Source organism: Cynara cardunculus (genome assembly GCF_001531365.2).
Source record: "Cynara cardunculus var. scolymus isolate 2C chromosome LG 1, CcrdV1, whole genome shotgun sequence".
In the NCBI taxonomy this organism is placed as follows: domain Eukaryota; kingdom Viridiplantae; phylum Streptophyta; class Magnoliopsida; order Asterales; family Asteraceae; genus Cynara; species Cynara cardunculus.
The window spans coordinates 46,402,506-46,427,269 of NC_037528.1; the positions used below are offsets into that span (position 1 = coordinate 46,402,506).

At 34.8% G+C, this 24,764-nt stretch overlaps 2 protein-coding genes across 11 annotated transcripts; one reads left to right on the plus strand and one right to left on the minus strand.

Annotated features, from left to right (window-relative positions):
- The first annotated feature begins 1,558 nt into the window (after window positions 1-1,558).
- LOC112511958 (probable auxin efflux carrier component 1c) lies at window positions 1,559-8,679 on the plus strand. 2 transcript variants are annotated; one of them, XM_025117717.1, is made up of 6 exons: window positions 1,559-2,802; window positions 2,890-3,118; window positions 3,210-3,295; window positions 6,547-6,704; window positions 8,057-8,133; window positions 8,326-8,679. In XM_025117717.1, exons 1-6 carry the CDS (start codon window positions 1,629-1,631, stop codon window positions 8,396-8,398), a joined length of 1,797 nt encoding a protein of 598 aa, XP_024973485.1. In that variant the 5' UTR covers window positions 1,559-1,628; the 3' UTR covers window positions 8,399-8,679. The 2 variants fall into 2 exon arrangements, with proteins under 2 accessions (XP_024973485.1, XP_024973491.1); XM_025117723.1 differs by having other exon boundaries at window positions 6,601-6,704.
- A 4,024-nt stretch (window positions 8,680-12,703) lies between these two features.
- On the minus strand, window positions 12,704-24,400 carry LOC112512622. 9 transcript variants are annotated; one of them, XM_025118719.1, is made up of 12 exons: window positions 23,705-24,400; window positions 23,297-23,563; window positions 21,597-21,839; window positions 21,302-21,484; window positions 20,034-21,200; window positions 19,717-19,952; window positions 14,897-14,970; window positions 14,697-14,778; window positions 14,162-14,287; window positions 13,914-14,020; window positions 13,304-13,458; window positions 12,704-13,135 (listed from the first exon to the last, which is right to left on the minus strand). In XM_025118719.1, the coding sequence occupies exons 1-12, from the start codon at window positions 24,149-24,151 to the stop codon at window positions 12,911-12,913; spliced, it is 3,312 nt and encodes a 1,103-aa protein (XP_024974487.1). In that variant the 5' UTR covers window positions 24,152-24,400; the 3' UTR covers window positions 12,704-12,910. The 9 variants fall into 9 exon arrangements, 8 of the variants coding, with proteins under 8 accessions (XP_024974487.1, XP_024974471.1, XP_024974455.1 ...); XM_025118703.1 differs by having other exon boundaries at window positions 19,717-21,200; window positions 21,302-21,457; window positions 23,297-23,554; XM_025118687.1 differs by having other exon boundaries at window positions 19,717-21,200; window positions 23,297-23,554.
- Between the last annotated feature and the right edge of the window lie 364 nt (window positions 24,401-24,764).

Here is a 24,764-nt window from a genome sequence, read left to right on the forward strand (position 1 = left end):
AATTTACATAGTGGATCATATGTGATACATAACATATCATATATTACACGTAATTAATCATATATGATTCAAAATATGGATCTAAAAAATAGAGAGAAAAATGATGAAAAAGATAATCGATTGATTGTGGATATCATATGTGATTTTGACGAAAATTATGAATTTTTTTAATAAAAAAATTATCTAAAAAACAGTGAAAAAGTCATATAAAAATTGACGAAAAAATTATGAATTAATTAAAATTAAAAATCAAAAATTTCACTTCGATTTTCGGACCTCAACATCCTGTTGCTCATGGTGTTTCACGATCAGTATTGGAAATGAAAGAAGTGGTGGAACTTGCGGAACCACATATTGGATCACTAAGAGTGTGTTTGGTGTCCAGACAAGACAGAACAGGACAAGACATGATAGAACAACTGTTCAATGTTTGGTAAGATAAAATTGGACATAACAGAACAAGTAAAATGACCAATTTACCCTTGATGAGTTGTTTATTTTAATTAATTTATGTAACTTATTAAATTATAATAGAATAATTATTTTTTATAACAAAATATATCATTTGAAGTTTTCGTCAAAACAATTAAAATGACATCAAATAAAAAGTTTATGTAGTTTATCTATTTTTATTTTTATCTATTTTATACATTATTTTTTATTATTAATATATAATAAATTACATAAATTAATAAAAATATAGAAACCGTATAAAAATAATATTTTGAGGACAGTAAAATGAAAGTTTAAGAAACAAAAAATACAATAAATAAAATTTAAAGAATGAATAAAATGTAAAAAAGACATATTAGATGTTTTAGAAAAGAATTAAGTTTTATTTTGAAGTTATATTGATAAAATATAGGTCTGTTCCACCTTGTTCTATGGGGTAGAGGCGGAACAAACTTGTTCCACTTTGTTCCACATAAAATCCATGCCAAACATGGGACAAAGATCTATGTCATGTTCTGTCATGTACTGTCCAGTGTATCAAACGCACCCTAAGAAATCCATTCGAGGAACATGGAGACTAATTGAAATAACGAGTCTCCCAATAAAATAAATAAAGCTTAAATATACAATGTGATTTTTAGGAGTTTAAAATAATGCTTTTGTTACAATAATATCCTTAACTAAATATTTGATCCAAATTAAAAATGTAAGATGCCATTTACGGAACGCTTATTCAGATAAGCGTTTACCAAGTAACATTATCTCATCGCATGAATATGGTAAAGACCAAGAATCTTACGCGGTAAGAGCAAGACAACGACCAAGAGTCTTACCCGGTAAGTGAGGGCGACGACTCTTACCATGATAAGCGCTTACCAAGTAAATTGTTACATACAATATCGTTTTAATGGACTAAAATTTTACCTAGTAAATAAATAATAGTGTTAAATTTTACCCGTAAACAAGGGAATTTCGAAAGCCGACCTAGGTTACGTATATAATTCCAGCAAGTACGTTAACATATAAAAGCCCACAGACACAAACAGGAAAAAAACAAAGTGAAAGATATTAGAAACCCACAAACAACCCCCACCTCCTTCCTCCTCCTTTGCCTTTGGAATTCAACCCCTATAAACCTACCTACCTGCAAACCTCCATTGTTGATCCCTTCCACCATGATTAGTCTCTCAGACTTCTACCACGTCATGACGGCCGTCGTCCCTCTCTACGTCGCCATGATCTTAGCTTACGGCTCCGTCAAATGGTGGAAGATCTTCACCCCCGATCAATGCTCCGGCATCAACCGTTTCGTCGCCCTCTTCGCCGTCCCTCTTCTCTCCTTCCACTTCATCTCCACCAACGATCCTTACAAAATGAACCTCCGTTTCATCGCCGCCGATACCCTCCAGAAACTGGTGGTGCTGGCGGTGCTCGCCGTCTGGAGCAACCTCAGTAAAAGGGGCTGTTTAGAATGGTCGATCACGCTCTTTTCATTATCGACGCTTCCGAACACACTGGTTATGGGCATTCCTTTGCTTAAAGGAATGTATGGTGGTGATTCCGGTAGCTTAATGGTTCAGATCGTTGTTCTTCAATGCATTATTTGGTATACTTTGATGCTGTTTTTGTTCGAGTTTCGCGGTGCGAGATTGTTGATTTCGGAGCAGTTTCCGGATACCGCGGGCGAGATTGCTTCGATTCATGTCGATTCGGATATTATGTCGTTGGACGGGCGGCAGGTGTTGGAGACGGAGGCGGAGATTAAGGAGGACGGGAAGCTTCATATCACCGTCCGGAAATCGAACGCGTCGAGATCGGACGTGTTTTCGAGGCGGTCGCAAGGGTTCTCGTCGACCACTCCGCGTCCGTCGAATCTTACGAATGCGGAGATATATTCTCTGCAGTCGTCGAGAAACCCGACCCCAAGAGGGTCGAGTTTCAACCATAATGATTTTTATTCCATGGCGGGCGGTGGGAGGAACTCAAACTTTGGGGCGAATGATGTTTATGGGCTCTCTGTGTCCAGAGGGCCCACGCCACGACCTTCCAACTATGAAGAGGAAGGCGGTGGAAGCACCGCTAACAAGTCTCGTTTCCATCACGGGGTGCTGGGTGGTAACTACCCAGCACCTAATCCGGGGATGTTTTCTCCATCAACAGGAAAAACAGTTCCTCCGACACTAAAAAAAGCCAACGGACAAAAAGCAGAAGAAGGTTCGAATGATCTACACATGTTCGTCTGGAGCTCGAGTGCTTCTCCGGTTTCCGACGTGTTCGCAGCTCGGGAATACGGAACCCTCGACCCGCAAACTACAAAAGACGTAAAACCGCCGATATCGCCAGTAAAAAGTCGGTATTCGTATGATTTTCCTTTTTATCGCCACCTTTTTTTTTTTTATCAAACTACGATAAATTAAAATGTTGCATTTATTTTAGGTCACGGAGAAGAGTACTTGCCCAGAGACGAGTTTACTTTCGGAAATAACATAAACATCGAAGGCGGGAAGGGCAAAGGCGGTGGCGGCGGCAAGAGTGGCGTCAAGACGATGCCGCCAACGAGCGTCATGACGAGGCTCATATTGATCATGGTGTGGAGGAAACTAATCCGAAACCCGAATACGTATTCAAGTTTGATCGGTCTCATTTGGTCTCTAGTATCGTTCAGGTAACAACTGATTAAAACGTCATGCGTATTTTCATTTTTTATTTATATTTTAAAATAAATATATTTATGAATCGTATTTTGATGATCGCAGGTGGGATGTAAAGATGCCTGCGATCATCGAGAAGTCGATATCAATTCTATCGGATGCAGGTCTTGGCATGGCGATGTTCAGTCTCGGTTAGTGCTTAAACATTCTTTTCTATCGTATTTCATTTCATGTTCCACCAACATCCAACATCAAATTTTATCTGATTTGATATATAATTTAATAAAAAAATATATAATATAAATATAAAAAAAATATATAAATAAGGGCAAATTGTATAAAAAAAGTAACGTACTTTAACTTAATTTTTATTTTGGTACCTAAGATGTAAAGTTTTTAACATTTAAGTACCCGAGTAACCAGCTGAAGCATTAATCGGTTACTATGTTGATGTGGTGAGTGATGAGATGAAATTGGGTTGAATAACAAATAATACTGAGTTGGATACTACATCACTCGCCACATCAGCGTCGTAACCGGTTAATGCTTCAAACGGTTATCCGGGTACTTAAATGCTTAAAACTTTACATATTAGGTACAAAAATGGAAATTTTAAAAATCATTACACATAATAAGAATCAAGTTAAGTACGTTATTTTTTTCATGCAATTTGCTCTAGAAATAACATAAAATAAAAATTTAGATTATGAGAAATGAACTCATATTATATATCGAATAATGGATTTATTTTGTAATATATATTTTATTATTTTAAAATAAATAACGATAAAAATATAAAAACATCAATTTTGGATGTTAATATTCAAATTAACAAATGAGAAAAGGAATCTTTCCGAAAAAAGAAACTTTTTCAGAAAATATTTATATTTTTTTAGAAAAAAGTTGGAATGTATGTTTCTCCGTAATAAAATAAAACGTTTTATTTGACGAGAATTAATATAAGGGATTGTTTGGTATTTGCTGAACGATTTAATACAGGATGATTAAATAGTCAGAATGATTAAGAGACACTTATGATATAGTACAAAATAAAATATAATTATTTGGTAATTGTTTACAATGAAATTATAACGCTTAACAGAAGCCCAGAATACAAAATCTTTCAGACGGTTTTAAAACCATTAAGAGACATAAATTTTTTTGTCAAACAAGATTCATCTCTTAATAATTCAGATGTTGCTTCTTAATGAAACTATTAAGAAGTAAATAAACAACCTCTAAAACAAGTATATGGATAAAATCAATTTTACAAATATCTTGTTACATTACTTATCAACTTATTATAAGTCAGAAGGGTTTAACTTCTTCAAAAACTTCTTATTACCAGTTTGGCACTGGTATAAGTTGTTTATCCAAACACTCAAAAGTGATTATTACGGGTGTCATACCAGAATAAGTTAACAAATTATTTTTATAAGCAATCTCAAACACCGTTTAAACATGTTATATATTTTGTAATAAATCTTTAATATTTATTTATTTGAATAAAAATGAAAAGTGAGAAGGTGAGTGGCATGTTGTCCGCCTCTTTTTTTTGAATTTTGATATTCTTTTACTTTATTATATTATTTTAAAATATCAATACGATGTTTATAAAAAGGTTAAATATTACGATATTTAACCTCTTTATTTAAATTAAGATCATGGTAAGATTTCAATTTAAATATACAAGTAAACTGTAATTATAAAGACTAGAAGAGTATTTGCATAATGCAGCGAGATACATCTTTATTTTAATTTATTGTTTTATTTTTTTATCTCTATTGGTATATAATACGGTTTATGTGATTTTGATAAAGATAATATTTTTACTTTTGAATAAAAATAAATATAAAGATATATCTTCAAAATTTTGAAAGAATCTATCGATATTAATATCAAATTAACTATTTAAAAGTTCTTGTTTTTTGTATAATTTATTAATTTAGTTTTTATTATAATTTAATTTAAGTCTAACAGTGAAGTAATTTGTTTTTGGCTTAACAATATAGTTTTTATAAAAATAATCATTATTTTAATTATATTTTAAATGTTTTATATTTAAACATAAGATGTTTATCTTGTATTTGATTATCTTTATTTACAGTTAGTTATAGGAATTCAAAAATTGATCTTTAATAAGTTATACTTACGTATAATTTACCTGTGATTTTAAATTTTAAGTAATATTTATTAATAAACAGTACTTCATGCATAAAAAATAATGGTTTTTAAAAGTTTTTTTTTTTCAAATGCTTTATAATATTGTATAAATTAATATAAGAATTTATAATGCTTACATATTAATTTAATTTTATATTGGTTTATTATTATATTATATATTTAACCTTGATTTCAACGTATTATGGATTTGTAGTCAAAAGAATCTTAGTAAATCATTAAATATTTAACTTAATAAAAAGAATATTTGGTTATTCCAAAATGTCTTGAACCCCCTTTAAACCTTACCAAAAAAAAACAAAAGGGTTGGTAACATGTTAAAATACCGTGTATATTAGTTACAGAAGGGGTGCTTAAAAACCCGACCAACTCGAATAATCCAACATGAAATAACTCAACTCGAAGCAACTCGATGTCTAATCAAGTTGTAAATTTTTTAACCCATAAGTGTTGGGTTGATATTTGGTTACTGTTATTTGAACTCAATCTAACCCTGATATCATTTTATTTCTTGGATTTTCATATGATTTTTTATGAATATATGCATTAGACAATTACACTATCACGTACACTATTTATATACACGTACTTTCAATTTATTCACATCTTTATATAACTCATTTGTATATATATGTCCAGTAACTGTGAACATATATATGTAAATTGAGAAAATTAACTGAATGCGATATACGTAAAGAAGTATAGATAAGTTGTATTAAATGATTGATGATGAAAAGGAAATAATGAGTAGAGAAAAATAACATATTCAAGATTAGAATAATATTTCAATATACCAAATAACCAATTCGACCAACCTGTACGATTTCGGTTGAGTTAGGTTAAGATTTTTCAAACCGTAAACATTAAATTGGATTGTTTAAATGTTTTCAACCCGATCAACCGAAGTCATAAAAGGAAAGAGAAAAGGGTATGATAAAAGTTGATATTGGAATTAGTTAGGCATGGTGATGGTGATGATGATGATGACGATGACGAGGATGATTATTATTAGTGAGTGGTGGACCGGTGAAGGTGAAGGTGATGGTGATGGGGATCATGATGGAAAAGCTGTTTTAGATTGTCGGGGGGGTGGAAAAGTAAATATGACTTCTTTGATTGATTCTAGGGTATCAAATCACCCCCACCCCCCAAGGCTAATTTCGTAAATTCATAATTCCTTTTATTCCCTTTTATTATTTAATCAATATATAAATAAATAAATAAATAAAATAATAGATGATGATGATGATGATGTACATAGGATTGTTCATGGCATTACAACCGAGGATCATAGCATGTGGAAATTCGGTGGCAGCTTTTGCAATGGCCGTGAGATTCCTTACAGGACCAGCTGTCATGGCAGCTGCTTCCATTGCCGTTGGACTTCGCGGCGTCCTCTTACGCATTGCTATCGTTCAGGTTACCTCTTCTCCATTTTTTCTTATTTTATATATTTTTATACTTGAAATTTCACAATAAAACATTATGAAGGTAACTTTCAGACTGTTTTTAACTTTATAATATTTTGATGTAAAGTTTAAAATGTAAAAATACAATTTATATATATATATATATATGTATGTGTATGTATAGATGACATGTGAGAGTCACGTGAATGATGAAAGCGTGCACCGGGTTTTATTATATATAGACCACACTCAATCCGACACTCCCATTTTGTCTGCCACTCTTACCCCTTTCTTTTGTTTTTTAATTAATATCTCTAACCTTAAAAGGATAAAAACCATAATTAATTAATCTTTATACTTATACTTTTTACATATATATATATATATATCATAATAAATTTAATAATAATATGCTTTTATTCCATTTTAAAAGCATATAAATCGGATAAAAGTTGGAACTAAAAACGTTGTTTATTAGTTATTTATTAAGTAAGGAGTCGTTTATTTAAATGCTTACCTGGTAAGTGCTTAACGTTAGGAGTCAATACGATAATTTATTTTATTGGGTAAGATTGTAATACATCAAGACATATCATATGCAACAATGTACCTGATAAGCGCTTACCAAAGTAAGAGTCGTCACCCTCACTTACCAGGTAAGACTCTTCATCCTTATCGTCGCTCTTACCAGGTAAGCGTTTAGTAAACGGTCTCTTAATATTTATTGATTATCGCTTATTTTTTACCTGATAAATATGACAAAGATTAAAAATCATACCTTTTAATTAAAAGAAAAGACTCATTGAAGTAGGTGACTTTTACTAGTCAGCATCTCATATTAACAAAACCCTAATCCCTAATCGTTGTAAAACCACATTTTATACATATATATTCTGATAAGAACCTGAATAAAATACGTTCTGTTGTAATAATGTAATTTTCTCGTAAAAATCTGTAGTTTGAAAAAATATATATAAAAAAGGGTAAACTAAATGCACCTCTAGACACTAATTTTCACCTAACACATATCAACATCAATAGTTATTTTTTTTATATTTTTAATATATGATTTAGGGAGTGTTTGAGATTGTTTATTTGAAACAACTTATGTTTTTGTATAAACATTTATCAACTTATTATAAGTTAGAAGATTTTAACTTCTTCAAAAACTCCTTATTACCGGTTTGGCACCGTTACAAATTTCAAACACTTAAAAATGCTTATTACCGATGTCACATCGAAATAAATCAATAAGTTGTTTATATCAACGTGACATGTAAATATCCTTAAATTTGTTTATTTATGTATTTATTTATTATAAAATAAAAAGGGAATTTTCTGATTGGTTAAAAAAACAAACAGGCAGCTTTACCACAGGGGATTGTCCCCTTTGTGTTCGCCAAGGAGTACAATGTCCACCCTGATATCCTTAGCACTGGGTACGTTTTCTTCTCTTTTCCTTTTCACTTTATCCCTTTTTATTTATTTTTTTATTTATTTTTTTAATATTTAAATATAAATTGATTCCTTTTCCTTTTGTACTTATTATGTTTTTCTATACTTAATTTTTTTAAGAATATTCAATATTATTATTATTATTATTATTATTAAATTCTGTTATATTTTTGCAGGGTTATATTCGGAATGTTGATAGCATTACCCATTACGCTCGTCTACTACATTTTCCTCGGGCTCGGGAAATAGTCGATGCTGACGTTATAATATTATCTTGGTCAGAAATACGTCAAACGGTTGGTCACGTAGTTTTCAGGGTTTTTTTAGTCGCAGGAGATAGGAAAAGATTGTGATTGGTTAATTGGGAATCCTTTCACGTTGTTTACTCGAGTTGAATGTTATACGACAACACGATAAACTCGTCTTCTTGGTTAATGTAGTTTGTGTATTTATGTTGTATTATGTTTATTTACACGTCGATTATATCGAGATTTATGTATGTTTTTTTTTTCAAGATAATAACACGAGCAGAAGAAGAAAGAATCGACCCCTGTTAGACCATGATCGATGTTAATTTGTCAACAAGCGTAGGGTCCCACTTTGCCCCTCGAAGCATGAGTTTGGTGTAGCAGTGTTTGGTGAATGCTGTAATGAGTGATATGTAGAACCTCATTAGATTACTTTATAAAAGACCATTTGACGAGCAATGGTCTAAGGGGATGTTTACTTGCTGTTTAATTAGGCTTATTGGTTTATCTGACTTATTCGCACAGCTCATTTGGGTTGTTTACTTACGGCTTATTCGCATTTAACATGGCTTAATCGCACAGATAGAAATGGTGTGTTGTCCTCATTCAGCCACAAAAATGACACTCCTACCCCTTATTTAAAGCACCACCTCCTTCCCATATGAGACACCCATCGTCGGCCTCTTTATGATTTTTTGTTTTGATGTTCAAATAACTAATATTGGGGGGTAAATCGGTCATTTATGTTATTCAGACTGTTGGTTCAGATAAAAAAAAATAACAACATCCATTTAACCAGGCAGACAAATTTATCCATACAGAACTTAATAAAAAATTTGGTAAACTGCCCATAAGTCTAATCGATATGAGAGTCTGACAGACGGACACAAATTGTGTCGAGTCCTTAGAGTGGTAGACCTTGGTTTTGATACAAAGTAAGAGAACATGGAACCCCATTAGATTCTTCTCCATATGATATATGGATAAAAGAAGGAAAATTCCAACATATATGAAGCATAAATGGTCAAAATGTAGCCAATGAGGAACTCCGATGGTTGCCATCCTTTTCCCTCTCGTTAGTTTGATAGTTAGGCCCTAATCTCGAAAAATACAGTGAGGATTTCAACACAGAAGAACCATGCTTCAAGATTTCTAGCCACGTCATTTTGACGTCATCTGGGGGACTTCAAGCGTCTTACCCTCCGTGGAGTACTGTTTGAATATATGGAACCCAATTAGATTACTTTCTCAAAGAGTCCTGAAATCCATCTGAAAAAACGGTAATTTGTTAAATTTACAGCATAAAAATTGATTAATTGTCAACAACCATATTCTGTATTAATTGTCAAAATTGATTAATATATTCTGTAATTTGTTATATCCCTCTGTGGAGTACTGTTAAATAATGTAACTTTTGTAAATCAGTTTAATTGTCATGTCACTTCTTAATTGTCAACAACCATATTCTGTATTAAACATGGTCAAAGGTCCGAGATTGTGCTGAAACAGTAACAAGCCGTCGAAAACACCAAGACCCGGTTAAGGGTATTTAAGCCCATTCCTGACATTTTATGGGCCTTGGACGAATGTATAAACAGGGCCCACTGCAAGAAACAAGACTTTTAGCAAGGACTTTTGTTGTCGCTAAAAGTCCATTTATCATCAGAAAGAGTATATAACAACATGTCGTCGCTATAACTTGTGACGGAAACATGTTATCGCTAAAAAACGCATCGTTAAAGCTCACTTTTTTTGTAGTGACCCTCGGTAAGTACGAACAAAAAATTCAATAGATGTAATTTATTGATTAATTACAAAACCATGAAACGCGTCATAAATTATAAAAACAATAGATTGATTGTAAACATAGTAAAATATTTTATGTAAAAGCAAAAATAGATAACAATAGTCAACAAAAACAATTAGAACAACATAACCAAATAGCAATAGTCAATAGAAGTAGAAATTGACAAAAATATCCAACAAAAATATATGGCAATAGCAAACACATGATCTTAATGTTGAATTATTGAAATACGAAAACAGTCAAGCATATAGAGATAGCAATAACCAATGTCATTGGACCTTGTTGAAGATAAAAAAAGTTAGAGAGGCAATAAACAATAGCATATAATGAATGACCAATTAATTCTTTTTATTTTTTTCTCCAATATAATTAGTTGATATATTTTTAAGTTCTTATTATCTACTAAATTCTTTTTATCTCTTATTATATGCTACAATCTTTTGAATTTCTTTAATTTATTAAATTCTTTTAGACTACCATTGTTTTTAAGAAAAAAAATTGGACCCCTAATATTTTTGGGCCTTGGGCGTACGCCCGTGCCACCCTCTCCCAGGTAGAGATGGCCAAAATCCGGTCCCGGGCCGGTCCTTAACCGGTCCCTACTGGTCCTAATCAAGACAAAAACCGACGGTAACCGGTCCTGCCATAACCGGTCCCGGTCCTGATCCTGGTCCTGGTCCCGGTTCCGGTGAAATACCTTGTAACCGGTCAAAGCTTACCGGTAACCGGTTAAGGAATCCGGTCCCGGTCCCATAACCGGTCCCATCCGGTCCCGGCCAAAAGAAATATTTTTTTTTCAAATTTTTGTTTATTAATAAATTTTTAATATGTTATTAATATGTTTGTAATATGTTATTTTTAATATGTTTTATATAAATATGTTTTATTATAAATACGTTTAAAAATATGTTTTGTTATATATATATATATACACGTTTAATTTTATAAATACGTTTAAAAATATGTTTTGCTATATATATATATATATGTATATATATATATACGTTTAATTTTATATATATATATATATATATATATACACGTTGACTTTTGTTGACCGGGCCGGGCCGGTCCTATAACCGGTTACATAACCGGTTCCGGTCTTAACCGGTCTCGGTCCTAAAAAACGTTAAAATCCATAACCGGTTCATAACCGGCGGTCCACAACTGGTCCATACCGGTCCCCGGCCGGTTCTGGTCCCTCTCCGGTCCTCCGGCGGTTACGGGCCGGGCCGGGCCCATTTGGTCATCTCTACTCCCAGGGACGGCCCTGAGGGTACTTGTAACCGGTCCTGTTCTGGACCCAAACCGGTTCTATATTAAAAAAACCTTTTCTTTTATTTTTTTTAATTTCTTTTTGATAAATTTTTTAAAATAATTTAATGTTATTCTAATACACTTTAAAATGTCTAATTAGGTCAATCAAATATACTTAAAAAATACGTTTTATTGCAGTTTTATAATTGGTTTTCAATCAAATACACTAAAAAATTAAATTTTATTATATTTTTATAATTGATTTCAATCAAATACACTTGAAAAATATGTTTTATAATTTGTAATTTGATTTTCAATCAAATACACCTAGAAAGTTAAAATTACAAATAAAAATACATCTTTTATGGAAGAAAAAAAAATCAAACCGGTCCGAGGCTAGGCCTATAACCGGTCCCAATGGGTGCCGGGCCAGGCCGGTCCTAAGTCGGTCTTGGTCCCGGTCCTCTGCCAGTCCCGAGCCCGGGCCGAGCCTATTTGGCCATCTCTATTTTGTATATGCACCATAAGGTAACCAGTCCTGGTCCAAATATTTTCATAACGCATCAGGTCCATGAACCAAAGTTGCCATAAGGTTTAGATACACCTATGAGTCGAGCTTTTCACGAGCTATTTGAGCTCGAGCTCGTTTATCTCAAGCTTGAACATTATAATTTTGTCAAGGCCGAATTGATCTCAAACACATGCTAAAACTCGTTTAACTTAACGCCTTAACAGATCGAGCTTCATAACATCAACGTTCGACTCAACTCGTTCGTAAGCTAGATTAAATTTTTCGCGCCAAGCCATTCAAGCATACACTTTTTCGAGCTAAACATGTTCATATGTTGATAAATCATATAATCAAAGTATAAAAATTATTGAGGTCGAGTCAGTAAGCGACCTTATAAATCTCGAGCTCAAACATTAATAAAAGATTCGAGCTCAAACTTAAGCTTGGTAATACTATTTCCGAGTTGGGCTCGAATAACCAACAACTCGACTCGTTAACACCCCTTTTTACGCCTACATAGCTTGGTATACGCTACCATGAACTCTTAAGCTTATATCTGATTGTGGAGCTTATATCTGATTGTGGTTTCGACACGTCACGCTAGACTTTACACATCCTGCAGTTATATGTCGACGAACAAAATTGCGAAAGAAACAGAAAAGAGAAGCAAACCACTAAATCACCCAAAAGTTCAAATTATGGACATAAACTCGATGCCAACTGCAATTTATTCGAAAGATTGGAACGAAAAGAAGCATGAGATCATTTTCAACCGCTATTATTCTGTACAAAACAACAGCACCTAGCAACGACTATATATGTTCAAGGAAACGCAAACTATAATCAAAGACGCAAAAGGGAAGCGAACGAATGAAATGAATGATGAAAAAATACCAATCTAAATCGTACTCGAGAAAGAACAGATAAAAGTACCTGATTTAAGATGCGTATCGTACGATTAAAGGAGATGACGATCCAAATCCAGCATGAAGTGCTTTCACTAATGCAACAAATTTGCATAGATCATCTTCACTGAACCACCTCAGCTTCCAAATCATAGCTGCAACACTCCGGGACCCACGTTCAGATACGTCCCAAGGGATGAACTCTGATGCAACGGATTTGAGAGCTAATGTCACACATCCATCCTTCGCGTCTATCACCTGAAAACGGATAAATGAATAAACCAAATTTGGACAATGAATTTATTGATTCTATGGTCAACCATCAAAATGATCCTTCTGAGTATAAACCGGCAACCGTGGTCATAACGCTTGGGATGTAAAATAAAGCATGAAGTAACAAAAACAAAAAATGAAGTGATGATTTACCATTTCGAATGCATCGACAATAGAACAGCATGTATCAAGTGAGAAATACGGAGTGAATGTATCCTGAGAATCAAAACCAAACTGCAAGACGTCCTCGATGCACACCAGCATATGCCCTCCAAGAACAAACAACGATCTCGAAAACCATACACCCTCTGATGAAGAAAAGTAAGGTTAGAAGTATTATACAATACGAGATATAGAATGAAGTAAATGAGCATAAACTTCTATTACACTACATTAGGTTTTACACCAGTTATAAATAATTAAATTACCTTTTATTAATTGATTATTACAAAAGGAATGTTTTTATCATATTTTAGAACATTATTACAAACAAATCCTATGCAATCCACTGAAATACCAACTACCCCAATGAGATTTCTAAATCCAATTGTTTGTGGGATTTCAATTCTGGACTTCCCTTTAAACCACACTCGGGATTAGAATGGAATCCAATTCCAAATCCCACCAAATCCTGCAAACCAAACGGGCATAATGGTCCTGTAACCAACGACTTCATAGTACAGTACTTGCATAGGTATTATTGCTTTTCTTTATCTATGAATCGAGAATAATATGTGGCAAGCGTAGACTATAATATAAATACCTCCAAAGTTGCTGTTCCAAAATAACACCATGGTATATTGAAGGATGTTTGTTTTTGATCCCCCACATACATCTCTCTCAAACAAAGCAACCTGGATCTTATCCAAACTGATATACACATACAAAAGCGAAGGCATCAGAGAGAATAAATTGGTATACACGCGTAAACACAGAAAAATGCGGTCGTCAATTGCAACCGCCATCATGTTACGGACACAAAGTCTGAATCAAATTGAAGTTAATAATCACCTTAGCAGAGGAAACCCGGTCTTCTTGGCATTTGAATGAAAGAGTTCCAGTACAGATATAAGCAGCCTTGATTTCTCTATACTCCTAGTTATGAACATATATCTTGCCCCTCGTGTAGTGTACACCCTATTGACATCGATAATGGTATGATAAATGCAATTAACCACAATTCAATTTTAGTACGTTGTCAACAAATAATAAATTCATTTTTCAAACATAATTTTAAAAGCTTTGGTTTGGATCTATCTTTATAACATTGAAATGCTTGGTGCTTGTCAAACAACAAAAAAGTGATTAGTGAAAATTGATTATCATGAGAAGAAATTTATCATGAAATTGATTAGTTAAAATAATTGATAATGAATCAAGAAAGAAGTGTACAATTCCAGTTAAGTTTATATTAAACTCAACAAAAACAAAAACTACAAAAATAGGGATGTAAATATTGCTTAAAAAGAGAGAAAACCATAAAACCAAAAAGCCAAAAGACGGGTGGTGTAGATTGGAACGAGTATTGAAGTGCTGACTCGCTTACCTCACTGCTTGAAGTCCTAAACCTACTAAAACCTCTTTCACATCTTCATTCCCGAGGCAACCTACTAGACTTGGGATATATCCTGCAAATAGCAATGAAAGGAGCTGAAGACAAAGAAGAAGATACAACTTGCATAAGTGGTATTAAAGGATTATAACGAACTCTAATTTGCATAATTGTCATACCGCAACAAACCTAACCTGACCCATCATGTTGGCCATTGAGGAGCAGAACATACAACTTGTGTTCAGAGCTCAGTAATAACGACACGCCACTGTTGATTAACAAACCGGAAGAAAAAGAAAATAGTCAGGGGATAAAGAGCAGCAGTTTTAACCAATGATACATGTAACATGTTGACACACATTCAGCCACCATATTACCATACAGACATTTAAATTTGAAGAAGACAACAAACCAAACTAAACGAACCCAATATGTCCCACCTGGAGGTGGGGTTTGGGGAGGGTGGGATGTACGCAAACCTTGCCTCTACCCCGAAGAGTAGAGCGGTTGTTTTCGTTAAAACCCTCAGCATGTGCAAAGTATGAAATTGGAAAAGATAAAGCTTGCTCAAAAGAAAATTAATTAAATAAATAAATACATAAATAATTAGAAATTAAAAATTAAAAATTTTGAAATAGAAAAAAGGGAGAACATGAAAAAAGAAGTCAGTGTTAAAAATTAAAATGAATCAGATGTAAGAAACAACAATCAAGCAGACTAAACAAACATACAGACAGAAGCAGGACAAGTAATTATAACCAAGGGAGGAGGGCCGACATACTCTATTCTAACCCAATTGATCTAACTGCCGACCCACTAACCCTACTAACCTACGCCCAACCTTTATTTCTCCAGATCCTTTCATCCTGTCCCAGCTAGCTACCTGTTTTCATCCTAGTCAGCTACCCTAATCTTGTGTCATCCTATCCAAATTTAAAAAAGACAATAAAACATAAATTTGAATGCACCTGTACCTTGCACAAGCACCTGAGAGGGGGGAGACAGATTGAGACTTAGAACTGCTAAAGACAATCATTGCTTAATGAATAATATATCTTGCTGATCAAATTGGTTTTGCACTCAACAATCATCATACAAAATGTAAATTCGCTTGCAGTCACACACACACACACACACACACAGAGTTGCAGTGATTGTCCTTGGTAGCTGTTAATATATCTATGAGCTGCTCTTTCTCATCTTATAGCTTGCTGTAAGGTTCAGGGCATAAAAAGATGTACACTACAAGCAGAGCCCCTAAATATATAGAGTATAGTGGTGCAGCCACATCTGAACAGAGATAGAGAAACCCTGATAATAGCACAATGCAACTTCTAACACCACTTGTGCTCCTCAAAGTTGGACCCTAAGTGTCCATCATTCCAAACTTGCTACAAGTTAGTGAGTTACAAATAAATGCAATACGGGTTTCTGTCCATGTTCTCTCAGCATGTTAATAAACTAAGTCGCTAAGAATATGAACATGCTACACTGTGGTTACTAAGTAATTGATACTTAGAAATGTTTGATAGCATAAGATTGAGAGGAAACCCCATAATGGGCACAAAAAGGGTATACAGCTACAATCCTGGTCCAGATACGACAAATATGTACACAAGTAGATATGGTTATTTAATCATGGGAGATAAATGACTTTATTGGGGTGCTTTAGTAAGAATCTGCACCTCATAGCGAACTCTTTTTCTCCCAAATGTTCCATGAGAATGTGCCTATCTATGTCAATTATAAGCTTTATCCCATTATGTTGAAATAGACTGCTTAGCATGGGCTAATCCTTTGTCCATATCAAGTAATAAGTTATAAATGAACAGAACTTATGTCCACCACCAGGCCTCTCATGCGTAGTAACTCATAGACATGAGCTGTGAATGCTAAGTTTAGTATTCATGTTTTTTATTAAGCCATAAAACAATATTACCAACAACACAATGATGAACATCCATCATCACATTCACCCTGCCAATATGAGTCAACATAAGAAGAAAAAAAGAAATGTCCAAGTGAAAAGGATAAATTTTATTTTCTTGGATAATTCTTCAGATACCTAAAAGTTCAGGTGACAGAAGCTAGGTGAGATGAATACTGGCAATGCCTATCTTAACATATAGAACTCATAACTAAGTTGATTTTGGGCCAGTATGGGTTTATCAACTTGCAACAAGCTGCTGGTAAATCACCTTATTCTATTGCTTCGCCCTCTTCTACTCGAACTTCACACTTGCATCAGAAGGAATATTAATTACAACCCAATAATCTTGTTTTCTCTCATCTTAGAGTTTATTTGCCATGGAAAGCAAAGTACGAAGATTGAGTAACTTCGACATCCATGCAATATCGTAACTGACCAAAATCTTTGACAGTAACTCTTCAGCGGTTCAGCCAATGCATTTTTTAGTCAAACATCTCAGTGTTATCATAAGTCATAACCTATAATCACTATATCTACATAGAGTAGATCGTTGTATACAAGGATATATAATAGACATTGTACAATCTGCATTACTCTGGAATTACAGTGGGTTTCTTATGGCCATTACAAGCCTCACAAACAGTGCTGTCAGAGACTAATTTGATCCATATGGTGACTTTTCTAACCAGTCAACCCACCTCCTTTCTGCTTCAGAATCGACAAAGCAAGTGGGGATAGTCATATAAATTTCTTCCTTGAGATCACCATGAAGAATACATTTTTTAACCTGATTGTTGAATATCCAACTTAAGGTTGCAGCAAATGACATGAATCTTAATTATTGTAGCATTTTAGCTACTACAAGAAAAGTCTCACCAAAGGGCCTTCAACCTAGCGGTATCCAGTATCCCAACCTTCCTAGAGGTCAAGGGTTCTAACCTCACCAAAGGTGGTTAGTATGTGTGAGTTTCTTTGTCCGTATATAAATATCATATACTTCAGGAAAAAAAAAAGTCTCTTCAATAAGAAGAATATGATTAAAGCCACATGCTACAAGACCAACTTCTACCTTTCCACAAACCCATCTGGATTATGTTCAATTGTGAAAACCACTTCCAGTTAACCAAGTTCGTCCCTTGAAAATAGAGAAAAGTTTTCCAAGCCAAAGCCTTCATTCCTTTCAACATGATCAATTTCCAAATTTTCATAGCTCACTGCCTAAATATTAGGAATAGACAAACAAACCAAGAAAGAGTTGAAGACTGGTAGGGTAAGAGACACTCATAAGAAAATACACGAGCTTAACGGTGTTGAGTACTAGAGCCAACAATGATTTTCTAGGGGTAGATCTACAGTTTACATGCTCATTTTCAATGGACAACAACATTCAAACAAAAGTTTTCATCCAACCTTCTGGAATGAACCACTAGTCTTGGCATTTTTCCTGTCTTCATGAACTTGTGAAAAATCCTTGACTGAGCTATTTGGAACCCCTTACCAACTTATTACTAACAAAATCATGTTTCCTCGGCAAATTTCTAGCTTCATGCCAAGGTAAACCCTCACATATATAGGTGAATCCTTACAAACAAGTAAATGAATTATAGCATCACAATAACTTCCTCCACCAAAGAACTCCCTTGCTCATGCTAAAACCATTTTTTCATGCAACTCATTTTGTTCAGATGTGAATAAATGTTCTTCTTAGTATTACAACATTTCAAACATCTTACATCAGCTTGGTGGTCTACAAACACAGTTCACAACCAGAAACTTTGGGAGGAAGCAGAAAGACAATTTTAGGCAAGAATTTTTCCTGGAACACTACGTACATAGATACTTTGGTTGCAGCATCTAATAATTAGATGTGTTTTCAGCATTACCAGGTCAAATACTGGATGATAGTCACAGGTCAAAGGCACCTTAATGGGAAGGAATCAAATAAACAAGGTCAATTGATGCTATAGGGCCCTTGTGGCAACATGCAAATGATTGTAGATAGCATTCATAGATGGCATTGCACCCTACGGAAGCACTAGAAGACAACTTATTCTATGGTGGTTGCTAGGATAGACAACTCTGATTAAAAAGGATTATAGTTTGTACCCTGGAATGAAGATTGCTATTGGGCTTCAACAAGGGTGGACAGTGGTCTATCACAATCAGCAAAGGTGGTCGACAGTTTACAACAATCTACAAAGTGGCACTCTGGCAGTGGTGATGTAAGGACAAATGCTTTTTGATATTGCACAGGGTTATTGTTTATGGCTTAACCAATCATGCAACCTTGGCACTTGGGAACCCTGGAAGTGCCAAGTTAGCATGAAACACTCAAGAGATGACTTGGATGGAGAAACGAACACGAGTACAAAAGATTTGTTGAGAGAGTTTGTAGGCAAAGCTTGTTTGTGTTACTAGATAACTTTCTTGCTTTTGTTGGGACAATTACAAATGAAGACTCTTATTTACAGCATGGAACATCCTAGGACAAGAATCATGTAGTTCCTAGAAGCCTTGTAGGTTACAAAATATATAATTCCCTTTCATCAAGGTTACTCTAAATGTATCTTGATCTATAATATAAGACACAAGGAAATGCTATAACATTTTGGACATGCTCTATCAATAGCATAGATAACTTATACACGCAAACATAATGCAAATCCCTTTTAGGGACAATGTTCTAAGCGAGAAACTCCTGATGTGGCTAAATTGAACTTCCCAAAAAGACACTCATGCCAAACAAGTTCACTAAAGGTCATGGGAAAGTAACTCTGTTCCAAGTTAAGAGACATAATTTCAGGATTATCAATACGAGTAAGTCAAACTTTCAAGAAGTTCAATACTTGGTAACTCATCCTTTGGGAACCAAAATATTCATCTAGTCAATTGCATCCCAATCAAAGCAAGTGGCAAAGGATCAAAAATTTTACATGGTGTTATGTGTATATCCATCAACCTTGATGTTAATATACCCTTATATGGTTAAGTGAGAGCTTAGTTACATGCAGCAATACAGTCTATGTCAGGTAATGCTCAACCTCATAATGGTAGATTTCATGTTCTAAATATGTGCATATATACCTTTTACTGCACCCGGATGGCTCCTCAAGCAAACAATTGCAACACACACATTGCCTACATGTTTCCTGAACCCCAAAATCTGCAAGATCTACTTTGACGTTCTTTAAGATGAATTCTTCAGTCCCAGGGCCTGATAGATTCTTTTCAGGAAGAATCTCCCCTTTTGCAGTGATGGAGTGTATCCCGGAAACCAACATCTGGAAATCATTCATGCCAGCCTCTCGTCTACAGGCCTCCTGTACATCATTTGCACTGTAGTTCAATTTATGTGACGATTTTCTTACAACAGAATCATTAATGTCATCTGTATGTGTCACCTTCTCTGTTAATGAAATAACTCTTGGCTTCGGTTTTCTTTTGCGCATTTTCTTCTCCAACCAATTTGCTTCTTGCTTCACAAGACCGACTATTTCCCCATCATGCAGACTTCCTTCATAATTGTTGCCTAATTGTTCAGAATCCCTAAGTTCTGTATTGAAGGTGTTCATAGTGAAAGGAGACAGTGAACATGAGCCATTTTTTGTAAACTGAGCCACATCAAGCATTCTGTTGGAGTGTAAATCTTCAGAAGGGATAAATGATAGGTTATCCATACTTCTTGAAAGATCATCAGCTGTTGATTCATTATTATGTATACGTGATCCAATTTCAAAAGAATCATCTCCGCTGTCACTGGTATGGCTATCAGACGATGCCACTGAATATGACTCAGCCGATAGCTGAAGAAATTCTTCCTCCAAGTTGTGGCGACGATGCAGAATGTCCTCTTGATAATGAGGAGGTGATCCTGCATAAGCTGAGGGTGAACGAGCCTCAATAATATCATCCAGAGTGTCCAAAGGCACAAAACTACTGTTTGAACTAGTCATTTCAACCTTGCTACCATTGTTTGAATATGTCCCCTCCTCTCCAAACTTCATACTTCTAGTGGAATCAACCCCTTTATCATAATGGGATTTCAGTTTCATATGATTTGAAATAGATCCGTCTTCGTGAGCAAGGTTCAGAAGATAACTTGAGGCTGATTCGCCAACTTCATTAGGGTACTGCTGTGATACAGTATCGGTAGACAAATCATCATATGCGTAATAAGATTCTGGAACTTCCATACCATGCCCTTCAACAAAAACTTCAGCAGAACGAGATACATATCTTGATGTTTTACCAAAATGCTTTAGCCTTCTCTTCTTTCTAGAATCCTTTTCTTTGCCGAGAATCAAGGCAAGCCCACTCTGCATATCATCACTCTTTACATGATCATCAGAAACATGATTCATCCACCGTTGAAACTCCTCCAGCCATGAATCAGAACGCTCCCTTTTCATGAACTCAAGTTTGTTAATGAAATCAACTATTTCAGCTCCCTTATTTGAATCAGTAATCTCCTGTTTGATCCGATCCTCATCGTCACCCGAGTCATTATCAGAATATACAATTATGCTCGCTGCTTCACTGTCAATACTGGCAACACGAGATAGCTTCTTCTGAAAAATAGGTCAAAATGGTCAAGCAGATCCTAAAAATCATGCATGTTATGTAGACTTATATGCAATTATGAACAAAAATCAATGTACTAATTACCAACCATTTTTGTGTTAACGCTCCCCTCTCCCTCAGCCTCAGCCTCATATTTGGCTGGGGAATAAAACCCAAAGCTAGCTGGCTGCTTATGCCTACTGGCAATGATAATCTGTCGCTTCCAGCCCTCTCTAGTTGAGATCTTTTTGCCATCCAGAATCAGCTTTAATGTTATACATAAAAGAAAACACTAAATATTGTATAAAAGAAGTTGAAATGGATAGGAAGTAGCACAAAATATCCACCATAGCAGCATTAATGACAATTAATAAAATAATATTATATAATTTTCCAATTCTCACCTTATCAGGATCAGAGAAGAAACTATAGACTTGTGGTCTGTACCAGTTGGCAGAACATACTGGATTTCCTTCTAACCACAAACTTCGTAGTGACGGAAGACCAGCTAGGAGTTCCAGCTCCGAAAAGTTGGAAATAATATTGTAAGAAAGATCAAGCCCCTCGAGTGATTTTAGATTCTCCACCCCACGCATAGTAGTAAGAGCATTGTTCCTCAACACTAGTTTCACAATTTGACATGAGACCTGCATACAAGAATATCGTTTCTTACAGCTAGTTTAAGATAGATACCTTCGTATGTGAAAACATGCATCCCAAAGATAATTTCTACTTGTAGGTGCACTCAATAGGACATGATCAATTACAAGAAAAATAAGTAACTTGACCAGGTTATCGACATAAAACCATAAATAGATCAAATCAAACGAACAAACGCATCAAGATGTACCATGAATGCATTTTGCTCTTATCTAAACAATTTTTCGTATCATATTCTGATGGTTCATTTATCCAAACAAATGCTCTTGGAGAGATAAATTTATCATGCTTAAACCAGATAGAAGATTTACAAATGAATATCAAGTACAAATATCTAATTTCCTGAAAGAGAGCAACAGAGTGTACTTGTGAGACACTGATAAGCAAAATATAAGAGAAACTGGTCAGAACCCACATAATCAAGGGATACTGAAATAACAAGATGAGCTTGTTTGTAGAACAATGAGAATCTTATGAGATGCTCCTGATGAGCCTATTAAAGTAACTTATTGTTTGCAATAGTAATAACTTTACCTTTTTTGCTCGTCTTACAAGATTTTCATCTATCTATAATCTATGTACAGTAGTTGTCATGCAAAATCGCCATATTCAAGCGATCATAAACAATGCATTGTCCTAATTATGTTATTATTTATTTAAAAACGTAAGTGCAATATTCTTGCCACATGCATATTTAGATAATACAAAGATCCCTAACATAACTAGATATAGCACTCATTATAAGGATACTTATATGACTAATAGCAACTGACTTGTAACAGAATTACTGTTGAGAAGTATTCTTCATCACATCCATTTTCGGGGACGACATGCACAATTTATCAAAAGAAAAGTGCCAGCATAAAATGAAAATTTTAATCACCACTATTTTCACATTTCCCAACTCATCAAAGCCAACAGCTTAACTTGATGTATGCCAACCATAAATAAATGTAGCATCTTTGCAACAGTTAGAAAATACTCATCTCGCAAAGATCCATTTGACCACTAGAAGACTGCCATACATGCTCATTTAATTTCGAACAATGTTTAACTCTTTGTGTATCACAGCTGGAAACATAACATCAACTCCTTGGTTCAAAGTTCAAACTGCACTTCTCTTCCAAAATAATTCTAAATTTCCAAAGTGAACATACCAAATGTCCATGGGAGTGATGCAGACAAGAGAAAGATTGTTGGTTTCCCATAAATCATGAATCTGGGTATGACTATTACTATGAATATATAAATGCACAATAATCACCAGATTCCAAAAACTTGGACCATTCAATAACACAAAGATTTATACCATATAATGATTGTGCTAATAAATTGTCTGAAAGCCAATCCCATCACTTTGGGCATGTATTCGAATTCGATTCATAAAAGTATATGATGGTTAGGTGTAGATACACAGCAACTGCAAAATTTCAATTAATCTTACCTTACTAAATGATGTAATGGTTCTGAGTTGATTAAAACCAAGGTCCAGGTGCTTCAACTTGCTACATCTCCAAAGATTATCCACTTTAGCAAACTTGTTCCTACTTAGATCAAGAGTTTCAACAACAGGCAGGAGTCTCAAGGAATCATCCATTAATACCAAGCCATTATAAGCACAAGAAACAAATGATAATCGCTTCCACTGAGGAGAGTCCTCTATCTCAGCAATCCTACTAGCAAAAACATGTCTAAGCGCATCCTGGTTCACCTCAACAAGAAAGAAAAACAATGTCAAAAGTACTACTTTTACAACTATCAACTAGAAGTAAAATTAATCCTATTTTTAACCGTCTCATACTGTTAGAAATTGAACATGAAGTTCCATCAAGAAATGCACAATCAATCTTACAGTTGAATTGTGACAAATAATCTTTTCCAGCGTGTGCCTAAGTTCAAGAAGCCCTCGAGCAGCGGAGGTGGAGAGATCGCATCCACGAAGTTCAAGAACCTTCAAACGACCAAAGGGCAGCAAACAGACAGGCGTGGGGTCTCTGCTTGAGGGCGGTGGCAACACAGATATGACTTTAAGTGATGTAAGTATCCGGAGGATCCGTCGGAGCTGTTCAAGCGCCCTGTGATCGCCGAGGTCCGAAACGTATGCACGGAGGTAATCAACAGGAGCTCCGGCGAGAAGCCTCTCAAGCTCGGCCAATGATTCGAGTCTGGATTGAACATAGTGAAGGCCAACCGGATTCAGCTTCAGGACAAGGGTTCCTTCGATCAAGGGACCAACCTGCTTCTCCACGAACTTCACTAACGATTCCAAATACCGATCTCCGGTGACAATTGCAGCCATGTTGACTTAGAAATATGAAACGAAAAGGGGGTTTCGGGGAGTTAAGGTGAGAGAAACCGCCATGGTTGTAGAGAGAGAAGGTGAATAAAGCTGTCCATTTTGGAGGTAAAACCGGAAGGCAAAACACTGTTCCCTGATACTTCCCATCCCTAATTCACCATTTTCATCTGTTGACTTCTGCATCAAATCGAATTACAGTCTTGTTTGATTTTCAGAACATCATGATTTGTTTTTCATGTGTAAAAGTTTCGAATCCAAACCTATTGGATGGTTTCATCTTGGATTACATGATTCATCGAAACAAACCACATTATATATTTGGAAATTTGGAAACTATGCTTATGTTGACAATTTTTTAAAAAAATAGTTGGATACCAATTAGGTCACATAAGAACATAACGTTCGTGAACCATTCGATAGGAAGTTCGTTTATGTTCGTTTATTTAATAAATGAACGAACATGAACAAATTTTTTTGTTCGTTTAGTTAAACGAACGACCATGAACAAGAGTTTCGTTCGTTCATTTATGTTCGTGAACGTTTGTTCATTTACCGATCATTTATATTCGTTTATATACTAAATTTAATATACAATCTTTTATTTATTTACTTT

Coding starts and splice junctions, on each gene's coding strand:
- LOC112512622 (XM_025118678.1), bottom strand. CDS start 24,151: ATGGCTGCAATTGTCACCGGAGATCGGTATTTGGAATCGTTAGTGAAG. Junction 21,840..23,296: donor CCATTACATCATTTAGTAAG/GTAAGATTAATT, acceptor TCTTGTATGCAG/GTCTCATGTCAAATTGTGAA. Junction 14,288..14,696: donor TTAGGACTTCAAGCAGTGAG/GTAAGCGAGTCA, acceptor CGATGTCAATAG/GGTGTACACTACACGAGGGG.
- LOC112511958 (XM_025117717.1), top strand. CDS start 1,629: ATGATTAGTCTCTCAGACTTCTACCACGTCATGACGGCCGTCGTCCCT. Junction 3,296..6,546: donor CATGGCGATGTTCAGTCTCG/GTTAGTGCTTAA, acceptor TGATGTACATAG/GATTGTTCATGGCATTACAA. Junction 8,134..8,325: donor CCTGATATCCTTAGCACTGG/GTACGTTTTCTT, acceptor ATATTTTTGCAG/GGTTATATTCGGAATGTTGA.